General features: G+C 51.0%; 1 protein-coding gene and 1 pseudogene across 1 annotated transcript in view; one reads left to right on the top strand and one right to left on the bottom strand.

Annotated features, from left to right (window-relative positions):
* Positions 1-13,229, top strand: part of LOC148778773 (small ribosomal subunit protein uS14 pseudogene) — a 60,603-nt pseudogene extending 47,374 nt beyond the window's left edge.
* The window catches only part of XXYLT1 (xyloside xylosyltransferase 1), a 182,748-nt gene that overhangs the window by 141,555 nt on the left and 22,937 nt on the right, over positions 1-18,256 (bottom strand). Inside the window, exon 2 of the mRNA XM_055407447.2 lies at positions 14,499-14,646. Coding sequence (XP_055263422.2) covers positions 14,499-14,646 — 148 coding nt within the window. The remainder of the gene's footprint in view (positions 1-14,498; positions 14,647-18,256) is intronic.

Genomic DNA, 18,256 nt, shown 5'->3' with positions numbered 1-18,256 from the left:
AAGCTTCAATCCCTGCAGCGCGCTCTCTCTCACCTCTCTCTCTCCGGAGGCCCAGCCCCAGTCAGGAACATTCCAGGACGTCCAGGAGACACGGTAAGGGGTGCAGAAAAGAAAAAAAGAGCAAGCCGGAGATTCAGTCCGAGAGCCTTCACCAGCAGGACCTGGTCATCAGCAATTACACACACAGCTTGTGTAGAGGCATCGGGTCTTCTCCTTCTGGGGCTGACGCACAAACACAGGGAGAGGGAGAAGATGCTCCTCCATGGACTTCATGTCAACCCGGAGGTGCCTGCTGGGCACGCCGAACTGAGGACTTGGGATCTGCTGCCACCTGAAGGGGCCGCGTCCCCAGGGCAGGCTGGCCTTTGCCCAGGCCGAGCCCAGGCTGCATGGCACATCCCTCACCCGGAATGCCTGCCCTTCTCCTCCCACCCTCAACCCCACAGACCTCAAGGCCTGGCACAAACCTCATCCTTTTCAAGGAAGCGTCCCCTCTGAACACTGGCAGAAGCCCTGGTATCTGGTCCATTCTCCATGCAAATAATCCCACAGTCCAGGCCCAGGCTGCTGACCTCTGACCTCAGGCTCTGTGAGCACCCAACCTCTTGAGTTCTCTCCTCAATAAGAAGAGGCACCCCCAGAAGGCAAGCCAGCAGCACCCATTCAGTGCCCTGCATAAGGCAGCAGACAGCCGACCTGTCACAGATGACAAGATGTCAAAAATAAACCTCCGGATGGCAATAAACACTAGCTGATGCCTTTGACTAGTGGCCAAGAATTTAAGAGGATCTTGAAAAGTCAAAAGATAGAACCTAATGGGGAGACCAAAATGGAAGGTATTACTGTTCAATTTGGCAACTATTTTCATTAACTTACAAACAGCCTCCAGCATTAAGTTAATAGAATGTGGTCTCTGTCACAGTAGTATTTTTAACATTTTATGAGAAATCTGCTCAGTTCTCCCTCTTCCAAATAAGAAGACGAAGTGCCTCAAATTTGCTCCATAGGAGCTGCCAGCAAACAGTTTTCACTGTGATCACTGGATACATGTGTGTAACCTTTGTGCTCTATTTACTCAGATGTCTTCACTCAGGCAAGTTCCTGCGGATCTGTTTTTCCTTCTGCTTTCTTCCGCAGGAGAACCCCCGCCCCTCCAGACTCATTGAGCGCTGGAGTCAGGACCCACCATGCTTCCCCAAGGCTGCAGCAACCCATCGAGAACTGCTCGTTCAGAAGGTCCAAGCTCCTGTGGTGACTCACCCACAAAGAACATGCAGTTTCTATGCAATTTATCAGAAGCTGCTGGACTTCATCCCCAGGAAGTTCTAAACAGACTTAAGATTAAAAAGTACCGAGGCAGTGAGTCGGCTCTGGTGTACGGAGGTGACCCACAAAATAGGCTAGTTCAAGACACAACACTTGTCAGAGCTTTGATGTGCTGACACGCACAGGACTCTCCAGGAGTAAAAGCACCAGTGACCCGTGTTATTAGTCCCAGAGACTATGGCTCTTCAGGCCACAGCTCAGTCCCCATGTAACCTTTTGACATTTGTGTAATCAGTTATCCCCATCTTCTAAACAAAGAGTCAGAAATACTGAAAAGCGAGGCTGTTCACCCAGAGGCTCTGTTAGGAGTTAGGTGGTCCTAGATGTTACTTTGCCCAGAGAACTTGGAGAAGCCCAGTGACCCCTCCTCCTGAGGCAGCTCCTGAGACATTTAGACACCCTGGCAGTCACAGTAGGTGGGAAACTCAAGTACCACCTTGTCATTGCTGGGCTGCGATGCAGGATGCTCTCACAAACCAGGTTGGAGAATGTGGCTGAGGCCCAAAGCCTCAGCAGGACCTCACTCTCCTCTCATACAAGTAAGCCTGAGGGGGTGCAGGAGAGACGGGGAAACGGTGCCCCCCAGCCCCCACCCTGCTGAGGCAGCCCTGTTCCTGCCCACTTGTCCCAGTCTCAGGAGCCAGAAGAAAACTCCAGAGAGATGGGAAGCCACATTCACGCATGAGACTTTTGACACAGTGACCACACCCACTAGAAAGCAGGGTCCTAGGGTCAGTCTCCATTGCTGTCCTCAAGGGAGGAATCAAGGAAGGGAGAGAGCCTCCCACCCTGACAGCCAGATAGCAGAGACAGAGCAGGAACTCACCCCCAGGTCTGCGGACCTCAGTTCAGTTCAGTTCAGTCGCTCAGTCATGTTCGACTCTTTGCGGCCCCATGAACCACAGCACACCAGGCCTCCCTGTCCATCACCAACTCCCGGAGTTCACCCAAACCCATGTCCATCGAGTCGGTGATGCCATCCAGCCATCTCATCCTCTGTCGTCCCCTTCTCCTCCTGCCCCCAATCTTTCCCAGCATCAGGGTGCTGACCTCACGTCCACACTAAACCATCCCTGAGGCCACTTCACCCCTGAAGCAAGCAGAGACCATGGGACTAACTGTGGGTACGGCTGCCACCTTTCCCAAGAAGGATTCCAGGGGCTGGCAAACCAATCAAAACAGCATCAGTGAGTTTAGTGGGCCCCGTGTTTCTGCTCTCTCTCAATATTGAGGCTGATGGGGTCAGGACAGAGAAGAGGCTCCCTCAGGATCCCCACCGCTCTCCACTGCACCCCAGGTTCCAGAATGTACATCCCCCTACGGGACCCCTCCTGGTAGACACAGGTCCGCCTCACTGATGGATGATTAAACACTGGTTATAGACTAGTTTTCTGATTTGGGTTCTAACTGAACAAAGTTATAAAGTTTCATAAACCATCCTTAAAAGCCTTTCTCTGTTTTATAAAACTGCTAGGAGAGAACAGTGGGGAACATTAACGATCCCCCATGGTAGTGAGTGAAAACACAAAAAGCACAGAACAAAGAAGTCCAAACTGATTATAGCTTTTACTACATTTGTCAAATTTCACCTAAGGGGGGACAAAAGATGGAATTTTAAAAGCTTTCTGCAGAAGGCTGCACGCTGGCCTCAGAGTTTCAAAGCAAGAATGAATGAGAGCTGCCAGTCTGGCTTTTCCCGCTTTGGTTTCATCCCCACCTGCAGGCTTTCTGGCCTGGACTCCATTCTTTTTCATGTGGACCTATGAACCTGGGTTGAGATTCATCGGTGCACAAATTACCTGTGATTCACACCAGCCTTTTCCATCTAGTACCACTGACCCAAAGTGGATCCCAGAATGTCCTCACCAGAGTCCAACTGTCTACCTCCAGCCTCAGGACAGCAAGGCCCCCCAGAGAGACGACTGAAAGAAGGGTGCTCAGGGGTGATGGTACCCATGATGCCAGGAGAAGAGGGGGCTGGGAGCAGGCAGGGCTGGGCCACCCTCCACTCATCACCAGTCACCTTTTCATTCTGTTCTACAACAGCAAGCATCACATGAGGTTTCAGAAAGGTGACTCTGGGGCAGAAGAAGCTCAGGGTCCAAGTCCTACTCTTTCAGAGAGTTGACAGCATTTTGCATTTGCCTGATCTTTTCACACACAGATGTCCCTAGGAAGTACGAGCAGTATGGGGCTGACGGTGTTGATTAATGTGCTGGGACTGCACAGATTTCAGATGCTCTGATTCTGGGAGCTGACGGAAAAGGTGCTGCGGGTGGGGGGCAGAAGCACCTTAAACTGCTTTACTCCATTTCCAGTTCACAGGAACCCTGAGAGGAAGGCAGGGCAGAGATGGGGCTCCTCACCTGGGAGACAAGTGGTCACATGACTTGCCCAGGATCATCCAGAAAATTTCCTTCTCCCACATCAGAAGCTCCTTCCAAAAGGCAAAACTGGCTGCCTAAGAGGCTGAGAATATCTCCAGCCCCACACACGTTCGTGCTGTGTTTGGAGGCACATCTTGTACTGCCAGTTACTGGGCACGCACCGTATACCAGGCACAGTGCTGAGGGCTCATGGAGGTTATCTTGTTAATCCTCTGAATTTTCTCATCCTTGTTTACAGAGTGATCCAGAGAGGAGACAAGCTAACACCTTACCATGTTCCAGGCACTGTTCTAAGCCTATTAAGTATACTAATTCATTTAATTCTTGTAACAACCCCCTAAGCTGTTACAACTGTTTCTGTCTCCATTTTACAGACAAGGAAGCCAAGGCCTAGGCAGGTTCAGCAACTGGGCCAGAGTCACACAGCAGGCCCTGAGACAGAAAAAGGACCATAGACTAAAACTAAGGGTATCTGAAGAGTGTTTGAGCATTTTTTGGCATTGCCTTTCTTTGGGATTGGAATGAAGACCTTTTCCAGTCCTGTGGCCACTGCTGAGTTTTCCAAATTTGCTGGCATATTGAGTGCAGCACTTTCACAGCATCATCTTTCAGGATTTGAAATAGCTCAACTGGAATTCCATCACCTCCATTAGCTTTGTTCATAGTGATGCTTTCTAAAGCCCACTTGATTTCACATTCCAAGATGTGCGGCTCTAGGTCAGTGATCACAGCATCGTGATTATCTTGCTTGTGAAGATCTTTTTTGTATAGTTCTTCTATGTATTCTTGCCACCTCTTCTTAATATCTTCTGCTTCTGTTAAGTCCATACCATTTCTGTCCTTTATCGAGCCCATCTTTGCATGAAATGTTCTCTTGGAAACTCTTATTTTCTTGAAGAGATCTCTTGTTTTTCCTAGTCTGTTGTTTTCCTCTATTTCTTTGCATTGATCGCTGAGAAAGGCTTTCTTATCTCTCCTTGCTATTCTTTGGAACTCTGCATTCAGATGCTTATATCTTTCCTTTTCTCCTTTGCTTTTCGCTTCTCTTCTTTTCACAGCTATTTGTACAAGACTCTTGAGAGTCCCTTGGACTACAAGGAGATCCAACCAGTCCATTCTAAAGGAGATCAATCCTGGATGTTCATTGGAAGGACTGATGCTAAAGCTGAAACTCCAATACTTTGGCCACCTCATGTGAAGAGTTGACTCACTGGAAAGGACTCTGATGCTGGGAAGGATTGGGGGCGGGAGGAGACGGGGACGACAGAGAATGAGATGGCTGGATGGCATCACCGACTCGATGGACATGAGTTTGAGTGAACTCCGGGAGTTGGTGATGGACAGGGAGGCTTGGCGTGCTGTGATTCATGGGGTCGCAAAGAGTCAGACACAACTGAGCGACTGAACTGAACTGAAGAGTGTGGCCTTTAGATAATAAGAATGTGTCAATCAGTTTAATTGCAACAAATGTATCACATTAATGTAATATGTTAATAATAAGAGAACTGGGGCACATTACTCTCGGTGCTATGCTCACATTTTTCTGTAAGTGTAAAACTGTTCTGAAAAATAAAGTCTGTTTGTTTTTTAAAAAGTGACTAACCTAGACTAGACAGGGAGACCAACGTGGAGAAGACGCATAGGCCTAGAGTGCTGAGAATCAAAGGGGATCCTGAGAAGTTGGGGCCAAGAAGACAGACAGACACACACAGAGCTGGAAGAGTATCCACCGATATGAAAACTGTGAAACATATAAAAGACACACATATATACAACCTGCATCGATGATAAACTCAGGGTATGTGTACTGAGGGAGCGAATGCCTGGCTGGTAAGGACCAAGGAGATGATGGAGCCCAATGTGCTCGCTGAAGAGTGAGGAAACTGAGGCCAGGAGAGAGCTGGAGTGGGACAGCCAAGATCCTCATCCCAGTTCTGCCTCTTAGTCACCAGGTGACTTTGATCAACTCATCGCACTTCTCTGGACACCATAGTGTCCATCTATAATACTGGGATGTCAATTCCTGCTTACACCACAGAACTGTTACGAGGCTTAAACTAGATAATAGATCTGCTTCGACAACCCCTGCTCTCTAGGATGTACGCAACCTCCTGTGGATTATAACGTCACAGTAAAGGACAACACTCAATATGCCAGCAAATTTGGAAAACTCAGCAGTGGTCACAGAACTGGAAAAGGTCAGTCTTCATTCCAATCCCAAAGAAAAGCAATGCCAAAGAATGCTCAAACTACCGCACAACTGCACTCATTTCACACGCTAGTAAAGTCATGCTCAAAATTCTCCAAGCCAGGCTTCAGCAGTACATGAACTGTGAACTTCCAGATGTTCAAGCTGGTTTTAGAAAAGGCAGAGGAACCAGAGATCAAACTGCCAACATCCGCTGGATCATGGAGAAAGCAAGAGAGTTCCAGAAAAACATCTATTTCTGCTTCGTTGACTATGCCAAAGCCTTTGACTGTGTGGATCACAATAAACAATGGAAAATTCTGAAAGAGATGGGAATACCAGACCACCTGACCTGCCTCCTGAGAAACCTGTATGCAGGTCAGGAAGCAACAGTTAGAACTGGACATGGAACAACAGACTGGTTCCAAGTAGGAAAAGGAGTACGTCAAGGCTGTATATTGTCACCCTGCTTATTTAACTTCTATGCAGAGTACATCATGAGGAACGCTGGGCTGGAAGAAGCACAGGCTGGAATCAAGATTGCCGGGAGAAATATCAATAACCTCAGATATGCAGATGACACCACCCTTATGGCAGAAAGTGAAGAGGAACTAAAAAGCCTCTTGATGAAAGTGAAAGAGGAGAGTGAAAAAGTCGGCTTGAAGCTCAACATTCAGAAAACTAGGATCATGGCATCTGGTCCCATCATTTCATGGCAAATAGATGGGGAAACAGTGGAAGCAGGGTCAAACTTTATTTTTTTGGGTCCAAAATCACTGCGGATGATGACTGCAGTCATGCAATTAAAAGACACTTACTCCTTGGAAGGAAAGTTATGACCAACCTAGATAGCATATTGAAAAGCAGAGACATTACTTTGCCAACCAAGGTCCGTCTAGTCAAGGCTATGGTTTTTCCTGTGGTCATGTATGGATGTGAGAGTTGGACTGTGAAGAAGGTTGATCAACCGAAAAATTGATGCTTTTGAACTGTGGTGCGGGAGAAGACTCTTGAGAGTCCCTCGGACTGCAAGGAGATCTAACCAGTCCATTCTAAAGGAGATCAGTCCTGGGTGTTCATTGGAAGGACTGATGCTAAAGCTGAAACTCCAATACTTTGGCCACCTCATGCGAAGAGTTGACTCACTGGAAAAGACTCTGATGCTGGGAGGGATTGGGGGCAGGCGGAGAATGGGACGACAGAGAATGAGATGGCTGGATGGCATCACCGACTCTGTGGACATGAGTTTGAGTGAGCTCCGGGAGTTGGTGACCGACAGGGAGGCCTGGCGTGCTGTGATTCATGGGGTTGCAAAGAGTCTGACACGACTGGGCGACTGAATTGAACTGAACTGAAAGGACAACACGACACCCTGTTCCAGCCCGGAGCTGACAACTGGCCAGACCCCACCTCTCTGGCCAGCACACCCATCCAGTACAGTCCTTTTCCCCAAGGTGGGCACTGGTTTTTCTCCTGGGAACAAATGGGAGAGATAGCCATTGGTGATCTAGACTGCTGTGGGGTCCCTGGATAGTAAAACTAGGGAACCACTGCTTTAGGAGCAAGTGACCCGAACACCAAAATGAAGGAATCATAATCCGCAGCGACTCACTGTGCAGTCAGTACTTTCCCACACTGACCTTTACCCACAACAGCCCTAGAACCAAGGGAAAAGCATCCCCACTTCACAGATGGGAAAGCTGAGGCTGGACAGGGGAAATGAGGCAACACTGAACTTTCTCTCCTTACTCAAAGCCCCAGGAACAGTGCTGGAGCAGAGCCAGCGCTCAAATTTTGGTTGATTGACTCATCGGCAAACTGAAGCTTCTGCAAATGCGAACCCTCCCTGGACTGTACCCGCGGGCAGGCCTGCAGGGTGAGCCTGGACGCTTGAGCAGCACAGCTGGGCCGGCCCCGTTCCCAAGCTGGGAGAGTGCGGGGCTGTCCCTGATGAGCACTGGTTGGGAGTCAGCCGTGTCCTTGCTCAGTCAGGCTCTGTGGCCCAGGGAAGGTCTCTGCCCCTCTCTGTGCCTCAATTCCCTTGTCAGAAAAATAGGGTCACCGTGCCTACTGCACCACCTCCCCCCGGCACAGGCGGACATGAAGTCCTCTATAAAGATGAAAGGCTGTGATTAAAGGAGATTTTTGTCCCCAGACAGGCAGAGGACACCCACATCCTCATCTCAAATGCCCCCTCCACAGTGTGCCCCAAACAGAGCCAGTGGGAGGGACAGTCCCCACACCCCAAGGATGACCCCACCTGAGTCCCCCCAGCAAACAGAGCGGGTCAGAAGCCAGTGCAGCCGGCACAGCCCACGAGCATCAATCTCAGAAATCCTGAGCCCAGAGGTGCCAATGCCGCGAGCACAGGCCAAGACAGGAGGGGTGGTCCGGCCCACGTCCGTGCAGCCACAGGCTGGGCACAACTTTACTCCTCAACTGCAGGCAGGGAAACCAAACACAGGCCCCTGGTAACATGACCCCACAACACACAGACCAGAGCAAGCAGCTGGTTAGACTCCACTGGGGCCTAAGGTCTATCTCCTATGGAGCTGGTTTTGCCTAAGGCTCACTCAGAATTTCCTATACCCCTGCTCCAAATGACACCACGGTAAAAACAGGTGCCCAGGCTCAGCCCTCAGAAGCCAGACAGATGCATAGCATGCTAATGCTAACTCTATCACCCAGGCCCAGTTCCAGGGCCCAAGGGGGCCAGACTCATGGGGTCTAGGAGGGAAAGTACTAGCGGAAAAAAGCAGGGTCTCCTCCAACTTTCCAGGACTGAGGCCTCACCAAGGTCTAATCAGGCTGCTGGCCTCCCTCCTCCCAAGCTCCTTCTGCCTGGCTTCTCAGGTTTCTTAAGACAAGCCCGAGCCTGTCTCGAAAAGACCCCAGAAGTGCACCCAGCTCCAAAATCCTCTTTTCCTCCTTCCTCCCCCTTTCCCTCAACCTCATGTGTCATTATTTCCCATATTCATCTCATTCTCATGGGCTATCCATCTCCATTCAGTGTTCAGAGGAAAGCAATGGGACTGGAGGCTAATTCACACTAAAGTGCGAAGGACGACAGGCAGGAGGCCCCAGGGCAGGAATAGCTGCGCTGGTTGCACAGGGTTGATGAGCTCATAGGTCAGTCTGCTTTGTCTACTCTCATCAGTTCTTTACTTCCTTCCGTTTTTTAATCCACAGAGTTGTTAAAAGCTGGAGGGAGTTCATAACTGTTCCCACGGCAGCCATTGTAGCAACATCTGCAGTCCCTGGGTCTCATGGAAAGAGCGGGCTTGTGCAAACACTGGGATGCCCATCAGGTCTCACCCGGCTCTGCAGTTCCCCGTGTGTATGTGACATGTGTGATACACACATGATACACACATCCAGAGTAGCTGCCGCATGAAGCCAGGGAGTCTACCCGGGGGTCCCTCCCAGCCTGTCCAGCCAATGGACACTCGGTAAAGATATGTGCTGGGCCCCAGGGTCTCCCCCTGTAATCCACTCCCAGTCTCAGACACCTCCTAAAGCATGGATCTGGTCAAGGACCTCCCTGCCAGATGCTCACAGAGGCTCTGCCCCCTGGCCTGGCATCCAAGCCCCTGGCACATGCCAACCTCCCCACCCACCTTCTCTCCCACGGCTTCCCAACATGCTCCCTAACGTGTCTGTCAGTGGAGGCAGTGTGCTATCTCCCACACACTCACCACATTTCCCAACTGCCTCAACAGCTCACTACCTGTTTCCACACAATGAAACTTTACTCACCCTTCAAAGCCCACCTCAAGTTCCACCTCCTCCATGAAGCCCTCCTCCTTCCCTCCAAATGTCTGGGACTCTTGCTCTTCTGAACGCTCAGCCCTGCGTGCATCTCCCTTGTGGTCTTCACGACGTCCTGCCTCATCACTGGACCATGCCGCCCACCCCACCATCATGAGTCCAGTACACATCTCTGGGACACCTGCAGTGCCTAGCACCAGGTCATGCAAACACCAGACCCTAGGCAAAGCTCATCTATTGGCAAAGGGTTGCTAGGACAAAAGAGCCTTCCAGGAAAGTCTCCTGGGGTCTGTGGCAAGTCTTACACACTGCTGACCATGTGGGCACCTGCCTTCCCCTTCCCACCATGGACCAGGCATCATGGCTCAGTCTAGGTAAAGGGCTGTTTTTATGACCTGGTGTCTCTAAGCCAGAGCCAAGAGCTCCTTGGAGCCATGTGACACACAAGGAAGCTGCTCTATGCTCCCTCCAGCTCCAGTTGGGCAAAAAAATATTTTCTTTTCCATTGCATAAGATGCTCCCAATGGTGACAAGCCCAACACTACTGACAGGAGATAAAAGCCCTGTGGGTGTGAGTGAGGAAGAGAGAGAAGCCGCGTGTCTGCGCAGGACACATGGGCAGGCAAGTGTGAGCAGCAGGAGCAGCCAGCCGCACGTGGCCCTTCCAACAAGCAACGGAAGGAGACACAAGGTCTGACTAAAATCAGAGCCAGCGCGATCCACCAGCAAGGCGCCTTCATGCTCTCTGCGGACATGGTCTGAGAGGAGTAGATGGTCAGGGTAACATACACGGGGCTAACCATCGCCACCCAGCCTAGCCAGGCCCTCTGCAGGGCTGCAGCGAGGGGCCCAGAAGAGAAGAGGGGCCAGGCTCTGGAAGCCTCAGGGGGCTGTGCAGGTTTGAGAGGTCGGCACGTAGGCCGTGCCATCAGAATGAGCCAGGGTCAAGGCCTCAGGAACCCAGGGGGAGGCCCAGCTCACCCCAGAACTCAGAGAAGGAGCCCTCCCCCAGCTCCTCGCTTTCTCTCCTGTCAAGTGGGGACAGCAACCACTTTGAAGTTCATATGCGGCTGCCTTGGGTCCTTCCAAGAGGCCAGACATCAACGGGCTCGGGGAACTGTACAGAACCTTGCCCATGCCCGTTGAGACCCTGGGGCGGAGGCAGCCAACACAGGCAGGCTTTGTAAGGCTAATTTTTGGCCGATGAATTGCACCTGTGGGGAGCTAGCCTAAGGAAATCATCCTAATTAAAGAAAATAATCCTTATACATGAGGATAGTCATCACAGTGTAATTTATGAACGTAGGAAAAAAACAGAAAGCATCTAGGTAGCTGAGAACACAGAAATGATAAAGTGAACTAAGGTTTAGCTACTCAATGGAACCATTCAAAAAATTTTCAAAGACTATGATTACACAGAAAACAGTGATGAGTGACATTAACTGAAAAAGTCATGATACAGATTTACTTGTACCATTTCTTTCAATTTTCAGCTTAAATGAAGGTTGAATTTCATACTTTAATATATAAGAAAGACTCATAATGCTTTAATATGTAGTCCAACTTCTACTTTGCCTAGATTTTTAAAAAGCTACGTGCTGGGAAGATATCAGAAAATACTCAGAGAATTAACAAAGCAGTGGTGTTTATGTAGTAGTAAAGGGATAACTTTTTTCCATTTTAATGCAGTTTTCAGATTTTTTAATTAATGTTACTTTAAAATAGAAAAAGAAGTAAACATATTGTAACAGGTTGGGTACAGCATGGTAATACTTATGCTGCAGAAGCTTCCCTGGTGGCTCAGATGGTAAAGAATCTGCAGTGCAGGAGACCAGGGTTTGATCCCTGGATGGGAAAGAACCCCTGGAAGAAGAAACGGCAACCCACTCCAGTATTCTTGCCTGGGATCAGAGAAGTCTGGCGGGCTACAGTCCACTGGGTTTCGAAGAGTCGGACACGACTGAGTGACTAATGCTAACTGTGTTTTATAAGGGGGAGAGGGAGAGAGGCGTTATTTCAGTACCCAGAAATAACCTGGATTTGGGGGACAAACACCAGACAGGACTTCCTGAGATGTAACTCAGGGGAACACAAGCTCTTCTGCACCAGCCCTCCTGGATGAGACCAGAGGTTTATGATCCGCCCACATCCCATTCTCACTTTCCCAGAGAAAAAAGAACACTGAGAAAGAAACAAAATAAACCAAAATAGCAAGAATGTGGCAATTACACAAGAACAAAATCATCAACAAAGCACAAGACAAAAGCAATTTCTATGATTGAAAACAATGAAAACAAAAACGGCAGCAATAAAGAGACATGACAAACTCAAGACAGCACTAAGGGTGCTTTGGAAACAAAGCTCCTTCCGAAAATCACAGGAATTCCAATGGCTCTGCCCAGTAGGAGATTTGCAACACTGCCAAGTGTTGTGCAGCAGCCAGACTGCTGGGCGGAAACACCCAAGCTCCGTGGGGAACTCCAGGACCGCTAGCTTTATTTTATGATTATCAAACTTCAGTAACTTCTAATAATGTGCTTCTTAGGAAGCAGACTTTAGGTGGATGGATAAATGAATCTCTGGCATCATTCACCTAAAATCCCAAGAAAAGAGTCTGTGTTTGGGTCAGCACATCTCACATAGCACCATCCCCACCTCCTGACACTGGCCCCCCAGGACCCATGGAGCATGTGGAGGGACACCTATGACCTGACCTACTACACGGACAGAAAAACCCAGGCCAAAGTCTCTTCTCTGCAGATGTGGGCCCAGGGACAGGGCCAGCTACTGGGCAGGGCAGTCAGCAAGGCAGACAGGAAGCATCCTGGGTCCCTAACCACAGTCATCGAGGCAGACTGGAGCCTGGGTCCCTAATCCTTGTCATCTGCACTTAGAGTTCACAGCCTGGTCCTCACCAGCTACAAGTACCTTCTCTGTCCTGACCAGCCCCTCCCTCTGGGTGCCCCAAAGCATAACCTGGCCTAGAGTTTAGCATATGATGGGCAGAGACCTACCCGCTGATGAGGGAGGAAGGGAGGGAGGAGGCATGCCTCCTCCCAGATCTCCTGATGTTCTTCATCACATCTTCTGTCACAGAGCTTCATTCAAGGCCAATCGTGCATCCTGGACAACAGGACTGGGCAGGCCCTTAAGGCCCATCTGGTCAAGAGTCCCAAATTGCCAGTTTAACCACAAAACCCTTTGACCAAATAGAATCCTGCTCCCACAGCGATCAAAATGGACTGTGAGGAGTGAGGTGCGGGTGGGAGAGAGAGGATAAGGGTAAAACCCCACTTCCTTCTGCTCCCCAGAACTACAAAATCTCCTAGGGTGATTCCTGGAAGCCTGGACTCTTCACTAGGTCAGCTCCTGCAATTCCAGGCGGGGACACTGAGGTACGGAGTCAGCAGCACAGCTGGGACCAGTACCTGTATCTGTCTGCTCCCTGGAATCCAGGAGGACAGCGCCACAGCTTCCTGCAGGCTGAGATGCCCACAGCACCTGCACAGCAGGGTCTGCCCAGAGAGATCACACCTGCCCACCCGAGGGGAGAGGAGTGACTGCCAGTCACTCAACTCCTCAGTCAGCTCGCACGTGTGTGACCTCCAGGGCTGTGGGGGACTCGGGGCGCTGCCAGAGCTGCACCTGGTTTCCCCGCAGCATCACAAATGTCAGCTCTCCTCCCACAACCTTCAGGTGAGTGAGTGCCCTCTCTCTTCGGACCCGCACTCATGAAGCTCCCTGAGCCCTCGCCTGACAGCTAAGAGAACAGGCAGGTGCAGGAACTTGCCCCAGGAAGACAAAGTCTCAGCCAAGTGGATGGGCCAGACGCTCCTATACTAGGACAACCTGCCAACAGGAATCCGACCTCAGCCTCTGTCTCCTGTGTTCCTGCACCACCAGGAATTCGGGCAGTGGTGCTCAGCTCCTCTCCCACGCAGGGCTGCTGGGTGGGAGCAGTGACCTCCCAAGTGGCCGGGCTGTCCCCTGGGCTGTTGGGTCCCACCTGGCCTGGTCACAGTTTGGAGAGCTGCTACCCCAAGATCCCAGAACTCCCCTCCTCACCCCTACAAAGCTCAGCTCATGGCTCACTGTGGCTAGAAATAGGGGTGGGCGGGGGGCAAAACCCAGGGCTCCAGAATCAATCATAGACTGTTTGGAAGAGAAGAACCTAGAAGCCTGGTACACACCACAAATGAGACCTCCAACCCCCTTCAAGGCTTCTAGTCCAAGGATAACCTGCCAGTGCTTCCACACAAGGCTGACCTATCACAGACCAGACAATCCATCTCTTCTGCCCCACAGGGACCAAAGCCCAGAAAATACTTTAATTGTGCATCAGAGTTTCAGAAAAAGTCCTCCTAGGTCATAACGTGCACTTCTAACATCTAGGTTTGATAAGTTAATGTCAGATAAGTATAGGTTCAAACCAGAAAGATCAGGATCACAGTCTGAGACAGAGGGTCATTTAGTCCAGCCTGCCATTTTACAGATAAGCAAACTGAGTCTCAGACAGGTGTGTGCACAAGGCTGACAAGCCCGACAAGAGTCAGGGCTGGAGCCCAGGTGCCCCAAGCCAGGGAGGCCGCACTGCACAACTCACACTGCAGACTCGTGAGTGGGCCCCGGGAGCTGTGCAGCCCAGGGCCCTGCCCTGGAGTCTCTGTGCAGGGAGTGCTATACACGGAGGGCTTGGCTGTCCCCTGCCCTCTCCAGGGTGTGGAGTGGAGCTCTGTCTGCTCTCAGATACAGGGCACCAGCAGTACTGGAGCCAGGAAAACAGATGCAAAGTCACACCCCAGGGCCTGCTGCCCCGCAGCTCAGGTTACCTTTGGGCATGATCTGATGCATGGCCACTGAGAGGAAGAAGATGGAGTCGCTGTAGTAGGTCCCAGAGCCGGCACTGAAGTGTTTCTGCATGGCCTCCACGATAGGGAAGAGCTTGTCTGTGAGCACGCCAACATCATGGAAGACGACCTGCAGGAGGGCACAGGGAACGGCAAGAGTGAGCACCCCAGGCAGGAACCCAGCACACACACGGGCCATGGACAGGACCTATATGCCCTCTCCAGGGCCCACGAGAGAGGGACATGGAATCCCTAAGAGCTAAGGAAACGGGGAGCAGTGGGGAGTCAGCAGAGGCCAGCAACGGGGACGGGGACACCAAGTGTGAGGGTGTGCAGGCAGACACGTGGGGCGCAGTGGAAGATGAGTGGGAGCCAGGAAACGGGAGCTGCCCCCAGTCTGCTTCTGCTTCTGTACTTCAAACTGGCCTCACTGGAGGAAGCTCTGTGCCCAGAGACTGGAAGCCAAGTTAAAGGGTCTGCTCATGAAGTGAGGACTCTCAGCAAGTCTGGGGGCCTGGCACTGGCTCCAGCATCGCCTGGAGGCCACTACACATGTTCCGCATTGCAGTCAGACGTTCCACCTCCCTACCCAACAGTGTGACAGGGAGAGGGTCTGGCCACTAGAAAATGAAATCTGAAAAATGCCTGGAGATGCAGTCAACTCATCCATTGACTCAACTACCATTTCTTGAGTGTCCCAGACACTCTGGAGGAGCTGAGAGAGGTATCAGGAGAAACCAGGCACCGCTTTCCTCAAAACACGGAGCATCTAAAGATGTCACCAGCGGCTCTGCCACAGAGCTCTGAAGTTTATGAAACACTCTCATACACACAGATCCCCACTACAGCCTGGTCTTCAGAAGGCAGACATCCAAGCTACAGCTGAGAAAGTAGGTACTCAGAGAGGTTACACTTGTCCAAGATCACATGGCCTCCAGACTCCAAGTCTCACGCTCTTTCCGCTCCACACAGCTCCTCTTTTTCTTAACAATGACCAATAGAGGAAACATCAGCAAGATCGGCAACTAAAGGAGACACGAGAGCCTCCTGAGTCAGCTTCCCTTGTTTGACATTCTTTCAGATGATCAGCCCATCCCACAGAGAGCCCCAGCCTCCTATGAGATACCAGATCACCACGCACTCTGCTCACATACGTCTTGCAAGTCTTCCCTGTTGCTCTGTGTGCCCCACAACACCCAGCACATTCCACTGCACACAAGAGGAGCTGAATAAATGCACCCAGGCCGGAGCCCAGATGTCCCTCCTCCTTCAATCCTCCCATGAGATCTGCAGATGACCTTCCACCTCCATCTTCCCTGGCAGCTAACAGGACAGGACAAGCCTGCGAGGTGGCCGCCACCTCGACTCAAGGGTCAAGGACCTGTCTGAACAGGGTGCCGACCATGAAAGGCAGAGCCACATGAGGCCCCTGTCTGGCTTGCTGACACTGTCAGCAGCCCTGCTGCAGGAGAAATGACAGATGTGGGCAGTGCCCAAGAAGTCCCCAAGCAGGCAGGCTCCATTTTGTCACTTACCTCTACCCTTTCCCTCCACCTGCCCAGGTTCCTCCCAGGCCAGCCCTTGGTGCCACCCGCCCAAGCCTGCAACCCCAGAGCTGTCAGTGCTCGGACGGCTAGAACAAGTCCCTCATGGCCCCGCGGTGGCCAGCTGTCCCGTCTGCTTCCCCCTACTTTACGTTCTCCTTTTGGCCAGAAATCTGTTTTTGTCTTAACTCACTTAAGTGTTTCCTTTTTATTCTCAGATCCACTTAAATTTCTAAAACACTATTAAACAAAAAAATCTTTTATACGGTGTTAGCCCTCATCATTCCCTATCTGTAAGCCTTTAAATTTTTTATCTCTTCATAAAAGTCTTTTTACAACTTCTTGTCATTTGTCTCCTAATGCACTATTTGCCTTTATCCTTTTTCTGACTTTTCTTTTCCCCTTTGACTTTTTCCCCTTTCTGTGACCTCTCAATCTGGGCTTCCCTGGTAGCTCAGCTAGTAAAGAATCCACCTGCAATGCAGGAGACCTGGGTTCCAGCCCTGGGTTGGGACGATCCCCTGGAGAAGGGAACGGCTACCCACTCCAGTATTCTGGCCTGGAGAATTCCATGGACTGTATAGTCCACGGGTTGCAAAGAGTTGGATACAACTGAACGACTTTCACTTTCACTTTCTTTTCCAACCTGGGATGTGGAATCCAGACCAGTTCTGCTGTTTCTCAACACAGGTGCCAAACTAAGGCTTTGGCCTTGACAACCCCACACACATTGCTCCCCAGACATCCTGGCTGAAGCGGGGCCACAAAATCCACAGTCTTCCCCACCTCCTGTCTTGCGCCCTCCAAACCAGCCTCTGTTGTAATGCAAGACGAATTTTCCAAATATGCAAATTCATTTCTTTTCCTCTTTGGTTTCAAAACTTCCACAGACTCCTCAGAGCCTTGGGTCACAGTCCAAATGCCCCAGCAAGGCCCCACACTAGTGGTTCCAGCTGCCCCTCAGCCCTCCGCTCCCTGGGCACTGAGGGGAGTTGAACCAGGCAGTCTCCACTCTGCCCGCCACACCTTGGTGTCCTGTGTCCTACATGTTTGCCCCTGCTCTTTGCACCGTCTGGAACGACCTCTCCCAGCCACCATCTGCCAGGTAAACTCCAGCCAGTCTTACACGCTTGCTCAGACACCCACTGCTGGCCTCCCCACAACTCCCCACAATGCGTCAGGCTGTCCTGAGCACCCTGTGTCACAAGGAGGGAGGCTCCGCTTCCCTGTCTGTCTCCTCTGAAGGCCCTGCTTCTGCACTAGCTGGATGGGGCACTCCTGGAGGCCAGGATCTGGGACTGCTCGGGGCCCTGGGAAAGCCCCAGGCCATCAGGACAGGCTCGCTGAACTCAATAAGCTGCATTCTATACAAGCTACTAGACCTCTCAGAGCCTCAGGTGGGCCTCAGTTTCTTCATGGATAACACAGGAATGACGACACCTCCCCTCCTACAAGGACCACCGGAGACAAGCAGATAAAACACCTAGCTCAGGGGTTGCCACACTTCACTTAATCCAAAGTGTTAGCATTCTGCACACGTGCACACACACAGACACAGCCCCTCCTTGGTCCCCTGAGCTTCCTCTGTGACAGCATACTACACACACATACACACGCACGCATACACACATGCACGCACATACCCAGCCCCTCCTTGTCCCCTGAACTCCCTCTGCTCACAGATCAGCCTTCACTCATGAGCCAGCTTTTCCCTCTGAGCCTCATTACACCTCTAACAACTGCTAGAAACTGGAGTTCGGTAAGAAGCTGGAAGCTGACAAGAGGGCCCTCAGAAATGGAAGCCTCTGCATTCATTAAAAAGGAAGAGAAAAAAATAGATGTGTACCCATGTGCACTCAGAACAGGGTCCACCACAGCCAAGTCATGGGGGAGAGACAGCGAGCAGCAGCCAGCTCCCTCCCCTCCCCAGGCCCCCATCTCACCCCAAAGCTTCAGGAGATAATTACATCCCATCAGCATTAATAGATTTATGAGGACAAACTGTACTGGGTATGTTGTTCCAAACGCTGTATGGAGGAGCCTGCTCCAATGAATATTTCATATACTAAATCTACTTAAAGATAAATTAATATGTTCCGTGGAATACACTTTCTGCAGCAAGAAGCAAAGCACAGACACTGCAAGCATGAATCAAAGCAACAGGCCTGCCGGTATCTCAAACAGGTTTGTAAACTG

Source organism: Moschus berezovskii, chromosome 1 (assembly GCF_049115385.1).
Source record: "Moschus berezovskii isolate FMDL1 chromosome 1, NW_MosBer_1.0, whole genome shotgun sequence".
NCBI lineage: Eukaryota > Metazoa > Chordata > Mammalia > Artiodactyla > Moschidae > Moschus > Moschus berezovskii.
This window is presented reverse-complemented; position numbering and strand designations above follow the sequence as displayed.